The 16,767-nt window shown below is 39.3% G+C and overlaps 1 protein-coding gene across 4 annotated transcripts in view; it reads right to left on the reverse strand.

Annotated features, from left to right (window-relative positions):
* The window catches only part of ADAM22 (ADAM metallopeptidase domain 22), a 135,738-nt gene that overhangs the window by 113,139 nt on the left and 5,832 nt on the right, over positions 1 to 16,767 (reverse strand). For all 4 annotated transcript variants that reach the window (XM_075746242.1, XM_075746243.1, XM_075746244.1 and 1 more), the window contains exon 3: positions 5,269 to 5,345. In XM_075746242.1, the coding sequence (XP_075602357.1) occupies positions 5,269 to 5,345 (77 nt within the window). The remainder of the gene's footprint in view (positions 1 to 5,268; positions 5,346 to 16,767) is intronic.

Consider the following 16,767-nt stretch of genomic DNA (forward strand, 5'->3'; position numbering starts at 1 on the left):
CAGGCAAGGTTTCAGCAGTTTGTTTCATGAAAAAGCTGGCACTTGTCTGTCAAGCTGCCTTTTATTTTGCTTCTGTTTTCAGGATTTTTTGATGAAGTCTACCATCTGATTCTGTAAGGTTTGCAAAACTCCAGTTAAAAGACATTCCTAATAAACACTCCCCCCAAGGCAAGAGGAAAGTCTGTATCCTTCTCAGCAGAAGCTGCAAAAACCATTCAGTGACAAGGCAAAATAATTAATTCCTGGAATGCCAGGAACCTTCCAGTATCACTAACCAGAAATAATTTAAATTAAGACTGAAATATATAAAACACCTATCAATATTTTCTGAAGAAGTTTCTTTGGTTTTGCCTACCTTTTGATAAACTAGGAGAAAAGGGCATTTATTTCCCACACAGAGAATAGAGTGATTGCAGAATTTATAAAAATTGCCTCATTTGAAATCTTTCAGCCTTCTGAACATCATTGATCATCATGACCATTGATTTATACACAGTGTTGGTACTCCTCTGGGACACAGTCAGATGCTCAATGGGAACAGAAGATGCGTGAGCTTCCTAAAGAGGGTAGGGGTTCTGAACACATCCTGCCCAGCCTACTACTTCTTTACAGATTATTTTTCACTAACAATTGGACCACAGGAATTAAATTTGTGTTAAAAGAAAAGAAAGCAGGTGGTGATTACGCTCTATCCTAGTGACTGAGTGTCACTTGGAAGGACAGAGCAGTCCCAAAGTGCTGAACATAAGCTTGAAATCCTTAGCTATGCTCATGACTCTTTAGAGCATTTCCCCATCACCACAAACTGGAGGATCTCATGCTATGGATATGTTTACTCTTACATAAAAAGCCATGATTGGGGAGGGCTCTTCCTCTTGTTGTTTCACGAGCAGCTACAGCACATGTGGGTGGACAGATGCTCCAGGCAGCTTTCCAAAGGCCACAAGTCCCCTCAGCAGAGCACCTGGTGTGCACGCTGCATCTCGTAAGTGACCACAATTCAGCCTCAGGCTCTAGAAACTCTCTCTACCGATAGCTGTGACAAGAGACACCAGAGCCCTTCTATGAAGGATGCTGCTGCAGCAAGGAAGGACCACGATCATCTTTCTTGCCCGTCATGGTCACACAAAGAGAACCTAGGGTGGTCACCCTGTGCCAGCGCCTATCCACACTCCAGACAAGCACAGATACTTCCAGCATGCTCTTTCCCAATCCAACCCTGTGATCACAGCTTGCTTTGGCCCATTCTGCTATTAGGTCTCTGCTACTTCACAAGCAGATGAAGATGCCCTGGCCGAGATCTCCTCAGACCGGTCCATACGGTCTGCAGGACCAAAAGGGCTTTTGGAAACATGCCCCATTTCCTGATGAGCTCTGCTGTTTAATCACATAATTACAACCCAAGACGAGAGTGTAAATGGTCATGTGGCTACATTTAAGAAGAAATATTCTGCATGAAAAAAGAAATAGCTATTTACTGAGCCACAGATGCCATCACAGCATTAAAAACTTTAAGGGGAAGGAATAACAAAAAAAAAAAAAAAAAAAAAAATTTTTTAAAAAGCACATTTAATTGCTATGCAACTCCTGCACAGTTCTGGGTTGATGGCTGGACTGGAAGGCTGCGAGCAGCACCCACCTGTGCGGGCCAGCGGTCGGGCTCCAGGTTTGCTAATGCGTAAGGCAGCATTAACGAAGATGGTCACAGAAAACAGCTCCATTTGATGCAGTTCTGAACACCGAAGGATACCAAGGTAATGGATTCATAAACACACTGATGCAGCTAATGCGTTCCTAACTTTTGCCTAAGGGATTGAACCTTTTAAAAATACAGCTGATTTGATCTGAAAGCTTCTTTGTAAATACTTCAGACAGTTGAACAGCCAAAAAAAGTTAAAAAAGAAACACTGTATCTTAAAAAACCTTATTGTAGAAATACTATGGCAACTCAGGGGAAAAAAGGAAGAGAGAACGATGACGTATGTGGAGAAAATACCACTGCTGAAAAAAAGGAAATTACATTGTAATTATATCAGCCTTTTATTATTATATTTTTATTATAATTCAAGGTAATGTTTCAGCATATCTGCACATAATGCGAACATCGCGTTCAAAACTGGTTGAGATCCAAAATGAGTGAGAAGAAAACACACGGATTTCAATGTTAAACTGCCACACTGTAATGCCAGCTGGAAAAATTGTCGTTTCCTTCCTCTCACTTGCACCCAGGACTGGCAGAACATCCCATCCCAGGCTTCACTTTTCCTCATGTCTGAGATGCCAGTGTAAGCTCTGCTTTTTGATTTCCTAGCCCATCACCTGTATCTTCCCTGCTTGGTTCACTGCAGGGATGAGTGACAGGCCACTGTTGTGAGAGGTGGCAGAGGAGGGGACTAGGAAAGGAAAGTTGCTTCAACTAACACCCAGATTCAATAGTAGCATCTCCTTTGGTGAAGGGAGGAGGTAAAACAGACAGTATCAGGCAAGGGGGGGGGAAGAGAGACAAGTAGGAGACCATAAACATTTCTGCCAGCCCCAACTGTCAGTGTACAAAAAGTCGTCAAGAAAAAGGTTGCAAGAAAAGATTGTGTGGTATCTATGGCAATGGCAGAGGGGACAACTGCTCCTGATGCAAAAAGAATAAGAATTGTGTGACTCTTTAGAGAACTCAGTAAGAACAGAGATGGAAAATATGCAAACACAACAGAATACAAAATACAAAAGGGTACGTAACGGGGGATGGATAACAAAGCCAGGTCAATGCAACAGAGGAAACAGAAACTGATTGTCAGATAAAGAGATGGAATTGAAGAGGATAGAGAAAACAATGCCCACAAAGAAAGCAGCAAACGAAGAAAATCTATTTGCAAACAGACGTTAGGGAACAGGGGTGTATTTTAGTTTCTGATTTTTAAAGCCCTCTGTTTACTACCATAATTTTAATTTTGAACTTTTTTCCTTCATAAATTGAGTAGCCATATGGAAGAATGAACACTTTTGCTGTCACTGTCCACCACTGACATTGTAACTAGAGTTGATGCTCAGATATATTCAAACATATGAGCCATATACAGTAACCTTTAAACAACATGGAGACTGCAGAAAGGAGACTGACAAAAGCAGGGAGAGTCCCTCCTTTCTGACAACTTACATATTTTAAATTAATTTCCCCCCCTCTGTCCCCCATACCTCCTTTAACATTTCTCAAATGTGTATTAGGCGTAAGAGCTAATTTTACCAGAGGGGCCTGCTTCAGCATGCTTTTGATATTAGCAGAGGTTCAGTTATAAATGCCAAGCTGATATTTTTTCCAGAAGAAAACTAAAATCTTGAAACTTGCTCCTTTCAACCATTCAGCTACTTTTCAATTATAAAGCTACTGTGGGCTAAACTTGCAAACCACTCCTCAAAAAAATGAGTGTTTTTTTCTCTCAGGACCCTTAGCAAATACATACAGAATATAATATGGAAAGTAAGAATTGAAAGAGAATAAAGATATATACAGCCTTCTGAATAAAACAGATTCGTTCACAGGAATAATAATTAAGCATACATTTTAAATGTTGCTCCAGTATGCTTGTCCATCTTTTTATTTGATGATCTGTAAATGCTATTTCACAGGAAGATTAAATGTTGATTTAAATATCATGATAGAAGCCAAACATCTTCATTTCCTTGCAGCCTTCTTGCTTTCATGTTCCACAATTTGTGATAGGACTTTTTTCACATTGTAAAAAAGCATAACTGCTTAGGAAAAGTTCATATTTAAGTTGGATTCTGGCACTCTTAAGAACAATAAGGACACATTTTGACAGTCTTACTCATACAAATACTGGTCTAATTTCATTAAAAACAATAAAAGAATGACATAAAAATAGGATCCAGCTCAAAACAAATCAAATTTTAAACATATGTGTTTGGTGTGTGTGTTTATGTGTATATGTACATATGTATAAACAACAAATCCACCTACAGAGAACTGTTGCAGTTTGTAAAATCACATCCTTAACTTGTCTTTTCATATACCATCAGTACGGGTATTTACCTTTACTAAGATGACCTGAAATTCATACTGCAGTGAAAATCCTGACCTTTCAGAAACTACCCGTGACCACACCATTAATCTGCAACCCAAAGGAAAAAGAGGTTTGTGCAACCTACTCTTAGCAAGGTATAAACATGTATACAAAATTGCTATTTCCAACAAACATTTCAATGTCGTGGACTTGGTGCTTTTTAGCAGGAAATTCTTCCTCTAGAATTCTTTTAAAATGCATTTGTTATAAAATCATACTTCTAAATCAGCCTCTTTCCCTCTCCTTCCAGCAGCGCAGTGTATCTGCCTTGCCGTAACCAGCAAGGATTCACATGTGGTTTTTAACTCATATCAATGCACATCAAGAAGTTGTCACTGTTTAAAATATGTTTACGAGTGGAAAAAAAATGAAATTTGAGTGGCTCCTATTGCAACCTGAACAGTTCATCTTTATAGCAGAAAAACTCGTAGCAATTAAGCAGTTTGTCTCTTACACTGAACCACACAACATTGTGTTCAATTATTAGGATCTGAATTACTTAACAAAGCACTTCTATTTACTATATTATTTATTCTCTTTTCACTTCAGAACAGAAAACTAAAGCAACTCCTATTCGAAAACAGCTGTGCTAAAAGGCTACTTCAAAAACTCATTACTGAAAGCTATGTACCAGATTTCGCTTTAAGTTTACTATTGTTCAATGTTTCCTCATAGACCAAAACTCACACTGTGCTACTACTGCCTCATAATGCTTGTCTGTTCCCAAAAGACTGTACATGTATCCAGAGAAACTTCATTCCCAACTATCCATCTCATTCTTTTTCGAGGATTAGCTGCAGTGTAATTGCTGTATCTCCAGTACTTTACACTTGGTTATTAAAATGCTAACAGCTACCAGTTTTCAGCAACTCCATCTTTTACTATCCAGGGAGGCTCTGCATGAGTATCGTAATTTGCCTTTCCAGTAAACTGAAAGGTGGCAAATGAAATTATAACACTAAAACGTTAGCTATACTACAATAGCTACTAAGTAGTAACTATGGGAATATCCAAGCCTACACCGGTAGTTGAGAAAATAACAAAAGAACTTAAAACATACTACTACAGATTAACTCAATACCTAGAAATAGCATTTGTCCTATAATAAAGCCTCTAATGCCTCCATTGAAAAATGACATTTCACTGGCACCAGTCTTGAACAGGCGTACAGTAAGACAGAGTGATTACTTACTGGTTTAGCATCACATCTAGGATGAAAGATGATCCGAAAGCATCAACTTGGAAGCTGGCTCGAGCAATGTGGGTAGACTGCAATATTGAAAAGACTAGAATTAGTATTCAGCCACAACAAAACACATCCTACAGGTTTGTGAATGCAAAAAGTGAATATATTTACTGAGTAACACTATGCCATTAACCAAATGAAATGGCACTGAAATGGACAAAGCAGTCTATGATAATGAATAAAAGTTCTGTTTTCTGAATCCACGAGGCTTATTCAAGAATTCCCATGAACACACCCTGTGACTGGGAGGCTCTGCCTTAGTAAGCCCCCGTCTTAACCCATCCACACTGTAGGAAACGGCTCTTCTCTTTGCACTCCCATCCTGGGCCAAACCCTGAGCAAGGAAAGTGGAAAACCTCCCCTGGCTAATGTGTTACTCGTTCCTTAACCCGACTCTGAACACAGACCGGTGGAGAACAGCTGAGACATTACTGCTTTGGTCAGACCGGGATACACTCACAAATCGGACCAACATTACCTGAAAGAAACTGTTCCTTCAGACAGACTCTCATTTAAGCCCATATAGTGAGGTGATACCAATGGGCTAAAATCTGATTAGTCGCATTTTCTGTAAAGCTCTGACTCACCACCCTGTAACTCACCTTCTCCAAAAGGCCCCCAAAACTCCAACCCCCTGAGCAGTCACTAAAACCAAAGAAAAATGGGTGCTAGAGAAACAACTCTTTCCTTCTTTCTTTGTCTCTTTGCTGCATATTTTTTCCTGAATTAATTGCTTTCATTCAGTCCTATAGACTACAAACATGGGAATACTTTGTAACTCACGATCTGCCAGAAATAGAGTATTTATTCCAGTAGTAGTGGAAGAAAACACTCAGCTATTCAATGGAAATGCAACAGTTGTTTCTAGACCTGAAAACTCCCAAGAAACGGAACAGCCATGTTACTTAACTAATTAATAAGAAAAGCTACTTTCAGACATTTTGGAGCAGTTTCAACTTTGTTCTTATTTTCTTTCCATTGAAATCTGCACATTAAGATTTGAAGCATGTAGACAGAGGAATCTAAGAGGAAATGCTGAAGAACCACTTACAACTCTAAACTACACTTCTCTAAATAAATACAATACAGGATAGTACAACTGTAACAAATGATTTATTGAAAACTCTGGGAAACACAAGACAGGATGGGATAATGTGAATCATCAAATTCACTCTCTCTAAAACTACTGGCAGGCTTTCAATAGGCATTAAATCCAGAAGAGTTGAGAATACCAGTTTCCTTGGAAAAGAAGAACAACAAAGAAATGGAAAGTTGAGGGAATCATGACTTTTTTGTTTGTTGCATTTTCAGTTGCCCTACAGCAGAATTTTCTTTTTATGTCTACATATATAAGCATGAGTATTAATAAGTAAAAAAGACAACAGCCATGAATACATATATACAAAGAGTTGATTCCTTTAAAAAAAACAGAAGACAGCTTCTCTTATTACAGGATGCTCAGGCTTAGTATCCTCTCTAAAAATGCTCAACTGTGCCACTGCAGTGAATGTGCATACAAAACTGCATGACAAGAAATTCCAGATATTTACACTGCAGTTTCAAAGGATGCAGTATTAAATGGAGAACTTCTTCAAAGGCATCTCAGTAGATATAATTCACAGAGTCAGATATCCTTTCAGCTATCCCCATTACATCTAACCTGCTTTGTAACACAGGCCATGGGTCTTCACTACGTGGTTCTTGTAATTTCTGGATGATTTAAGAGCATCTCTTTTGTTTAAATGTACCATCTTTGACCAACTAACTGAATATAACATATAGTTTAACTTACCCGGGTAAATAACTTCAGTGATTAATTACCATCAATATTAAAAGCCTTATTTCTATCCAAAAAAGCCTAAAAAAAAGCAGCTAGTCCCAAATGACCCATGAGACAGCTGGCCGGTATCTGCAATGACGGACACCCACAGCACATACGGCCACCCACACGTAGGACCACCATTTAGCTGTTTCTGGCCTGCAGCAGCTAGCACAACCACAAATACAGCAAAAACAACCATCAACGAATTATCACGTTAGCATTGGCATTTCTTTTCCAACTCTCAGGCAGCAGAGTTTGATTTGAACGATTTTAAAATTCCATCTTCTGCTGCTGGATGGAAATTTTTAGGCTGCTGCTCATAAAGAGGATGTGACAGGCCAAGAACAGAGTAAGGTACTAGGGGCCAGTGCTAGTTTTGTCATTCCCTTGCTCTACTGCAGCACATTTGCTAACCTTAGCTAACCTTCATTTACCTACCTGCACCGCAACAACCACCTTCTGATCAAAGGAGTAATGACAGACCAGCTGGTCACTTTTCATCTTTACATTATTAAATGCAAAGAACATTCTACAGCATTTTATTATCTCTGTTTGTTAACGACATAGCTATATATGCCATCATTTAGATCTGTGCGCACAGTATAACCAAGTCTTCTATATGACCATATGCTGGTACTTCTGTAAGGAAAAATATAAAAAGCCTAACTTAAATTTCTAAATGTACATACACTAAATGTAGCATTTGTCATTAAAATGTATTCACCTCATTCACTGTGAGAGCACAAATGCCTAGGGTTTTTTGGTTTGGTTTTCAACTGCTAGGTATATTGCATCATATTGATTTGGTCTGGGAAATTTCCTCCCTTGAACGTGTCTCTAAGATAAACAACTACACGGCTAATGTATTTCTGAGGTGACCCCGGACCACAGTTATTCCCTGATAGAAGCTGTTAATGTGGATTTAAGGGAGATAATGCCTATTAATAAATTAAGATGAAAAACATTACCCAGATGTAACCACCCCCAAGACAAGTGGTGCAAACCCAGGAAGTTCACCATTAACTTGAAGCTCAAGTGCAATCAAGCATATCTCAAGTGTATCTCAAACCTATTGAGATACCAAGATGTACATTTTGGACAGCCAAACTCAGCCCTTTCCAGAAATTGCAGCCCTTCAAAGAATCCTTCCACCCTGATAGGCGGTTGTAATACTCTGCAACACTGCGTACAGTGGGCTGCTGCCAAAAACGGACAGTTCTGCCCCATCCTGGCCACGTGTTTCCATCTGCTCTTCCTTGTCAGCTCATGCGACTGCCCAGAAAGTCAGATCACCATCAGAAAATTGATCATGGAGCGGATCTGTTTTTTGTTGGACAAATAAGCTGATCCAAATAAACTATATAGTCACACCATGACTAGATGTGATGGCAAGAAGCTGGTGGGGACATGCAAGAGAGAATGAAGAGGAAGACAGGGCCCCGCTTTCAGTGACAGCTAACAGGTCTCATTCAGTGTAAAAAACCCCTGCACCTTAAGAGTCCTAAAGAATGTACTGGCTGGTACAACAATTCTTCTGAATATCTGGTTAAGAACCTCAAAATAAATAAATGGATTTTAAAAAGTCTTGGCTTTACATTGTTTTTAAGCACATCTGCCTGCTCAGAGAATAAGTAAAACGGCCAGCTGCGAAGGAAGCTTACACTCCTAGACATAGGTCAATAAAAGAACCCAAAGAAAGGAAATAAGTACTTTTATGCCATCTATACCATGTAATTCAAGCAGAAGTAACAAGACGGACACCTGCAAAGGCTCCTCTAAGCCACTGAAGCAAGACAATCAATTATGTCATTCAGTTCTCAAACCAAAGAACTTTTTCAGAAAATTCCGGGGCTTTTTCAACAACTGTCGACATGACACATCGACAGCTGATGACTGAGTCTTAAAAGGCGAGTTCTTCGAGACCAGGAGAGATGCACTCAGCGCAGAACATGAACAAGAGCCAGGAAAGGAGAACACAACTTAAGGAAAGAGTGCAGTGCCCGTGCCTCTGAAACAACCAGAAAGTTCTGAAATTTTAATGTCATGAAACTGAGGAAGGAAAATATCGATAATGACTCTGAAATTAACGGCAGTACTTTCAGATGCAATTTCTAGTGGCACATAAAGTGTACTACCTTGCAAGCAAAAGAAAATACTAAGCATCCCATGCATCTAATGCAACTACAGGAGAGCTAGCTTTTGTCAAAGATTGCAAAGTTTAAGCATCCCAGTCAATGTCTGAAAGGAATCAACAGTAAATGGAGTGGAAAGGATTACTTCAAATCACTAAGCACAAAGATATTTTACCTAAAACAAATATTAAAAGCTTGAATCCTAAAAAACCAAAAGTGGTACGCAAACCTTCCTGCCATACTAAGAGGGATGTGATTCCAATTATTTTTAAATCAGCTGCTCCATGCTTCAGGGATCACTGTGGTAACAGAGGAGACGGGCAATCAGCACCAAGTACGACTCTTTATTATTATAACAAAACACAACAAAATAATGATGATTTCTGATCTAATCCCTCCCGTAGTCCTGCTGGGGATCAGCTTTCTCCAGGAACTGGCCTTGAAGAACCAGCATCTCCAAAGGGAATACATGAACATAAACTACAACCAACGTATATCATCGCAGATCAATGGCAAGCCTCATTGCACTGTACTGTAGGTAACATTAAATGCGTTTGGAAGATTTCCATTTCAAATACGTCAAATATTTTAACCACCAGTCAAACATTTACAAGCTATGCACTTCCTTAACAATCAAACTAACAAAAATTTTTAAAGGAAATATGTTAGAAATTTTCCTCACATTGTATATAATTAGTTGGATGTTGAAAGCAGCATAGTAACATGATGACTAATATTTTTCCCCATTAAAATAAGGAAAAAGAAAATTCAAAATATATTTTGATATAATGTGCAATTCCTCATAAAGCACGTTTCTTAGTTCTGAAGTATCCTGCATAAAGCACTTAGACGCTTTTTAATAAGTTTTGCTGAAAGAGATAACAATTTCTATCAAAACAGAAGAATGCCTTTCTAAAAAAAGATTGACGAGAAAATCCTATTTATATGCTTGCCCTTTGATGTAAGGAATTTATATTTACTACTATTTATAGCATTGTGGTTTCTAATTAAAAGATTCTGATCAAATTTGTAGACTCAAAAGAAAAACATCAAGAGAGAAAATAATACAGAATGATAGAGCAAGAGAGAACTTAAAAGCTATGCTTCAGAGCTTGTAAGAACAATGAGGTTTTAAAGCAGACTTTCTGGGAGTCAGTCACATTTACAAAATAACAGATTCCATAGATATTAAATTAATACCCTCACCTCCATTTAGTAGGAGAATAGAAACCTCAGCTTGTTAACAGTCCTTTAAGTGTATATGAAATGGCTGTTTCTTAAGTTCAGAAAGGACACAGGTAATCCATGGGGAATCAAAATAAATACATTAATGAAATTAAGTGAAAAATATATGAAACATTTTATGTAGATTTACCTAAAAAGAATTTTAACCGTGTTTTTGAAAATAACCATTGCACTTAAATTTATGCTACAGTAGAGGAATACAGTGCTAATTACCACATGTACACATTGTAAAAGAAAAATTTTCAGCCTCAGTTGTGTTGTAATAAATCCAGAGTTATGCAGTACCTTGTTGCCCTATGTAAAATAAGAAATTCATTCAAAAACTCTTCTACTTTACTGGGAAGAAAAAAAATAAAAACTTTGCTTAGAGACAAAATTCAGAAATAAGCCTAGGTCTAGTAATAAAAATAAATATCTCCAAACCAAAGAATTTTTTTTTTAAATAAATATAAATGCAACATGATTTCCTCAGGCCCTCTCTATTGCCATTTAAATATCTAATTTTGATCAAAAGTTCAGTGCTACTGAACTGGATTCGCATATCACAGCATATTAAAGAACTGCAAAATCTCTTTTTTACTTTCTCTAGCATCCTCAAAATATCTATAGCCACTCATTTACTACATCAATCATTATTTGTCTTATCCATTGCATATATCTAAATATCTATGGGGCTTTCTTTGGGGGGGGGGAGGGGAAATAAAGTTATTTCATGAAAATACTGCAGAATAATATCATGGTTTGATGAAAAGGCTTTTACAGCTGCCTCTGTGGGGTACATTCAGTAAATAAGTCATTTATTCTGAGGAAAAGCTAGAAATAAGAAAAGATTTTAAGAGGTCTGTGTTCATTTTTGAATCCTGGATCACATATCTGTTCTCTGTGCCAAACGAGGGTGGGGCAGGGGGATTGTTCAACACCATCAGCTGCAGCGCAGTACCATCGCCCAGTTCACTTTGGTGGGGTTTTTGCCAGCTCTCAACAGATGAAAATCTTGACAAAGTTGTAAACATGACCTAAAATAGCTTTTTGCCGAATAAACATAGTATCAATGAAATTAGAGTCAGAAGCAAGGACTGCTTGTACCTCTAAAATGCCAGTAATTATTCTCAATAGTAAAAAAAAAATAACTCTCTCTTATTATTTATTTGCGGTTTTGAAATCAGAGGCTGTTTGAACTCGCTCAATACAGTAAAGGAAAAAGGGTCCCCAGAAACACGGATCCGATACTGCAGATCCAATCCCTGGGTAGCAGCAGGGATCTTTATGAGGTCCTACAGAGGTGTGATGCAGACCTCTGTTGGACTCGGCCGTATCTGCTCATGCATCTCACCCTAGACCTCCACCCGGCATTCCAGGACCATGGGCATCTTTGAACAGTTACAACAAACTAAGAAAAAAAAAATTCTTATTTTCCCCTGAAAACTTCTCTTCTTGTTCTCCTTCCTCGCCTCCACATCATCGTTCTCAAAAATTCACCCAAGGTTAAATGATGATGCAATGAAGACAGGAAAACTATCGGGCTGTCACTGCTAGCAAATTTAGCATGAACTACCATTTGATCTCACAGATCTAAAAGGACAAATTTAAGTAACTGAAGGGGCAAGATGCTGCTTCCCAAGAGGCAATCTAACACGTTTCCAGCACCAGAAAAACCCCGTTGCACCAAATCTTCTACTCGCTGTGCTTTTATGTATAGAGGATGACGTTAATTTGACTTTAAGAAAATTTTAGTTATAACTTTTGATTTCCTATGAGACTAATTACTGTAACTTCTCTTGTGAAAATCTTCATATCCCAGTGAGAGGAAGAATTGCAAGAACTTTTGGGAAGCCATACTCTTTTTTTTTTTTTTTCTCCCCTTTTTCTCAAAGGGAAGCAGGAAAGATTCATGTATAAAAGGTCACATCTAACTAATGTGCAAGAGGTCTTAAATATATCACTATTGAGGCAAAAACAGAAAAATTGGTGACTGCTCAACCTCACATTTTTAAAATGTGTTTGACAAGGATTTTCATCAAGGACTAATGGCTAGGAAAAATATGATAAAATAGTTATTATAAGGTTGATTAATAAGTTCTGGGTTACAAATAGGAAACAAAGGAAAGCCATGAATGAAAACTTGTAAAGTTCAGAATGTTTTCCTGCCATAATTCATAGAAAAACTTTGATGACCGTTGAAGATCACACCTCTAAAACCAAGACCGGGCAGCTGAGCAGTCAGTCACCCTGCGACACATGGACACAGCAGTTTCCATTGCCCCCCACGGCGACCGTAGGTTTTGGAGGGTCGGATATAACACAAAGAGCAACACTGATAAAACAACAGTAGAGCAACGTGTTCTATCTATCTCGCTAGATGCTATAGGACTTGACTGTGCGACTAGATGGTGAACCTACTTCCTTGTGAAGAAGCATGAGGTCAGAGGGAAAGGACTCAAACAAGGAAAATCTTGAACGAAAAACCCCCTCTCCCAAGGACACCTGGCAGTTTCGAGCACGCAGAACCCAAATGAGCCGCTACTCGCACACAGCTGCAGTGTGAGAGGCAAACAACCGACGCACAACCCATCTGCGGGGGGGAGAGAACACAGAACAAGGGCAGCAACGCATGCGCCATAGGCAGCCCTTGAGGATGAACCCGTCTGGATCGCTGCGTCATTCAGCTGTAGAAAGGACTATTGTCACAAGGACACCATTTAGGCAAGAAGGAAAGCTCAACGAATCCAACAGTCGAGAGGAGTGGAGGCATTTCCCTCTCGAAGCAGATGGTGCCTAGAGGTCATGTTTAGTTGCATGTTTTCCATGAAAGGAATCAATAACGTTTAGAGAAAGACCTCCTTTTCGCTATCGCTTGTAGGCTTCAGAAATGAAGGAACAGAGTTCCACTACCAGAGAAATCTGCAAAACGCCTCCATTAACACTGCCTTTACATTACAAACAAAGCATTCAAATGTAACAAAAAGAGTGCACACTAATCTTGCTCCTTTATGTAACAAGTATCGGTGACCAAAACATTTTTCAGTAACACAATGGCATATTCCAAACATTTTCAACTGGTCTTACATACCAAAAGATTAGCCCTTCCCACTGGAAGTAACAAGCACTCTTTGACACCTAGAGCCTACCAACATGGGTAACTTCTCCCATAAACAGTTCTCGGGCAACAGCAGAGTTTACTAACAATTTGTCAGCACCACAGGCTAACAAGAGCTTGACGAAACTTGCAGACTCTTAGGCCTACCAATACATTGCTCAGCCAACTCCACAGATAATACTTTTTAAATATGACTCACCCTCTACATTCAAGTATTAAAGTCCTGTTTAAAGTTGAAAAGTGTGAGAAAAGCACAGTTCAAAACTCCTTTTCCTCTTGATACAACCTAAGAGATCAAAATTAATCAACATTTTCACTGTATACATTTTCTGAAACAGCGGATGGATTTTTTTCATTTCCACAGAATTTCAGGGGCTGAAAATACTCTAAGACGACATTTCTGGAACAGACCATGTTCCTACATGCTGCTATTCTTCTGGGAAATTTTTGAGCTGTAAATCAGGGTTGTAGCCTCCACACTCACATACATCACACTTTCACCATCACACAAGGCACCGTTAAAAGGCATTTACCCTCACATACTTTTTCTAAACCGTGTATAAATACTACATTCTGGAATATGCTTTTTCTAAAGCATGGCCACTTGCTACAGTTTTCTGGTCTGGGAACATTCATTTCATTTAAAAAAAAAATAAAAAGAGAGAGATATTGCAGACTGAATTTGGTGTAGGTAGACAAATCAGAGCTGGTCAAATTACCAGAGGAATTACCAAATTTCACTGTCTGATAGCAATTGCCCAGCAGCAATGCCGTGTTTCTTAACTTTCTTCAACTGAATCCAATTTTCAAGTCAGACTCCTACTGACTCAAGAGCTAAACAGCTCTACACCATTTGCCACTTTCTTTGATTTCTACATAATCATGTCTTTAATTTCAGGTAACAGTGGCTTTCCACATAAACTCACCCAACCAGCCAACCCCCATGGTCGAAGTGCACACCACAGCCTGGCAGAACCCATCTTGTCCATCTGCTCAGCGCTCAGCCACCTTTGCTGCTCAACACTCACACAATAAAGTTTCTAGGGAAAAAAACCATCAACCTTCCCTCATACAGTCATCTCACTAATGTATTTAAAAGCTTGCACAGGTGTAATCCGTGTGCAAAGCTCTCCTCTGCACTGAACATGCCCCCAATCTGAGGGGAGAGATGTGGTTCCACGCTCGGCTGTGGCTCAACACAGCTGCTGCTGCATGCTTCATCCCTGCAGCAATGATTTCTCATCCTCAGATTAATGCAAATACTGCAGTGGCTTCGAAGGAGTGCAATCAGGGAGCACCTGTGGCTACGAAGAGAAAACTTCCTCTGACAGGCCTCTGTGATCCTTTACGCATCCCAAAAGACAGACACCTCCTCAGAACAGCACACCCATACACTACCCAGGTGGCCACTGGCAAGTCAAAGGGAAGAAGATGGCTAGAAGGGCTCAGAAGGCTTTCTTGTCTGAAAGTTTTCCACAGACAATCATGGCAAATTTGACATAGTTCAAAATAAAGAAGTCAAAATTAGAGAGAAGAGAGCCAGGATGGGAGTCACAGTGGGTTTTGGATATGTTAAATATAGCAGTTATGGTTAACATGCAAGAAGCGAACAATCATACTGTTTCTAGAAAACACAATACTGAAAAAAAGGTTATTTAGGGACCAAAAAACTGAACCACATCAGTAGACGAATGAGGAAGAGATATAGCATAAGACACCACGATCCTGCGTTGAAGAGGGGTGGGCTTGATCCTCTGACAGTACTGGACTTCCCCCTCCACATCCACAGTTATCCACACTCAGAGAACAGACATGGGCCTGGGCTGGCAACCAGATCATCTGGCAACAATCCAGTGAGCCACTTCCCTTGAAGCGGGAGGACAGTCTGTCGGGGAGGAGAAGCAGCTTTGGCTCAAACCCATGGGAGCCAAAGACAAGGATCCCCATCCTCTCAAAGGAGAGAACCCTGTCAGGAGGCAGCCACAGTAAGTGGAAGAAGGATCACAAACCTCAGCAGAGCTGATCTGAGAGGGAAAGGCACTGAGCGCTAGCCAGAAGGACCCACAACTTAGAGAGCTGAACCTTATCAGGCTTTTGACGGTTTTACACAGTTCAACTGACCTTTAAGCGGTGTTTGACAGGATAACTGCAATAATGTTTTAACAAGCAGAGCCCTAAGAAAAGTTGCTAGTCTTGAGTCACTTAAAGACTGGTGTAATTATTGAGATGACTACAAAAGGGACCTGAAGTACCAGAAGAATATTACAATAACAGATCTACCATGACAGTGCTACACGTACATCCATAACGCTCTTGGGGCAAACATTCTACAGTGAACGTTAACTTCCAATGTAGTTCCTCCATAATTCGGGTAAATCTCTGCAAAATTTATCACGATACTACTGGGAAAGCAACACGCTTCTACATCATGAATGTGTTATAGCAGATCATTAGCCACAACAAGGGTCCCAAAACAGGTATCCTCCGTAAAACAGTGGCAGAAAGAATATTCCGTTTGATCCTGAGCTCAGGCACACCAACATAGACAGGACTGAACATAGGTATTGATTACCAGAGCTGGAAAGAACTTCCCTGTCAGAGTTTGTAGTTATTACATTGATCATGGCAACAAGAAAATGTTAGGAAAAATACTTTCTATAAGGATTGTTACATCTGAGCCTTTAAGATACTTCATGACTTTATATAAGCCTGTTTTATGAGATTAAGCCATAGCTTTCAGAATACCTCTCTTTTTAGCTCTGCTGTGGCACAAGCAATAGAAGATATCACAAACCAAAGATGTCCCTTGCAGCCCTTTTATCCAGACTAGAATTTTCAAATATACCTGTCTTTTAATCACTCCTCAAAATCTGACTCCTGATATGATATTTCTGCAACATGAACTCTGGAGTAGCAGCTACTAGAGGTTTTTTGCTGGATGATTTTTGGGGCATATTCATTTACATTGCATTAGTCACAAGAAATCTCATTGTCAAGTAGGGAAAGACTTTCCCTGAAATGAGCTTGGAAAGAAGGATAAATTAGAAATTTGAAATATTCTTTGCCTGTAAAATACCAAAACATGCTATAAATACATATATTTCATAAAAGGGCATATCTGAAAGTCCCTCCTACATTAGAAATCAAAG

Source organism: Balearica regulorum, chromosome 2, assembly GCF_011004875.1.
Source record: "Balearica regulorum gibbericeps isolate bBalReg1 chromosome 2, bBalReg1.pri, whole genome shotgun sequence".
NCBI classification, from domain to species: Eukaryota; Metazoa; Chordata; class Aves; order Gruiformes; family Gruidae; genus Balearica; species Balearica regulorum.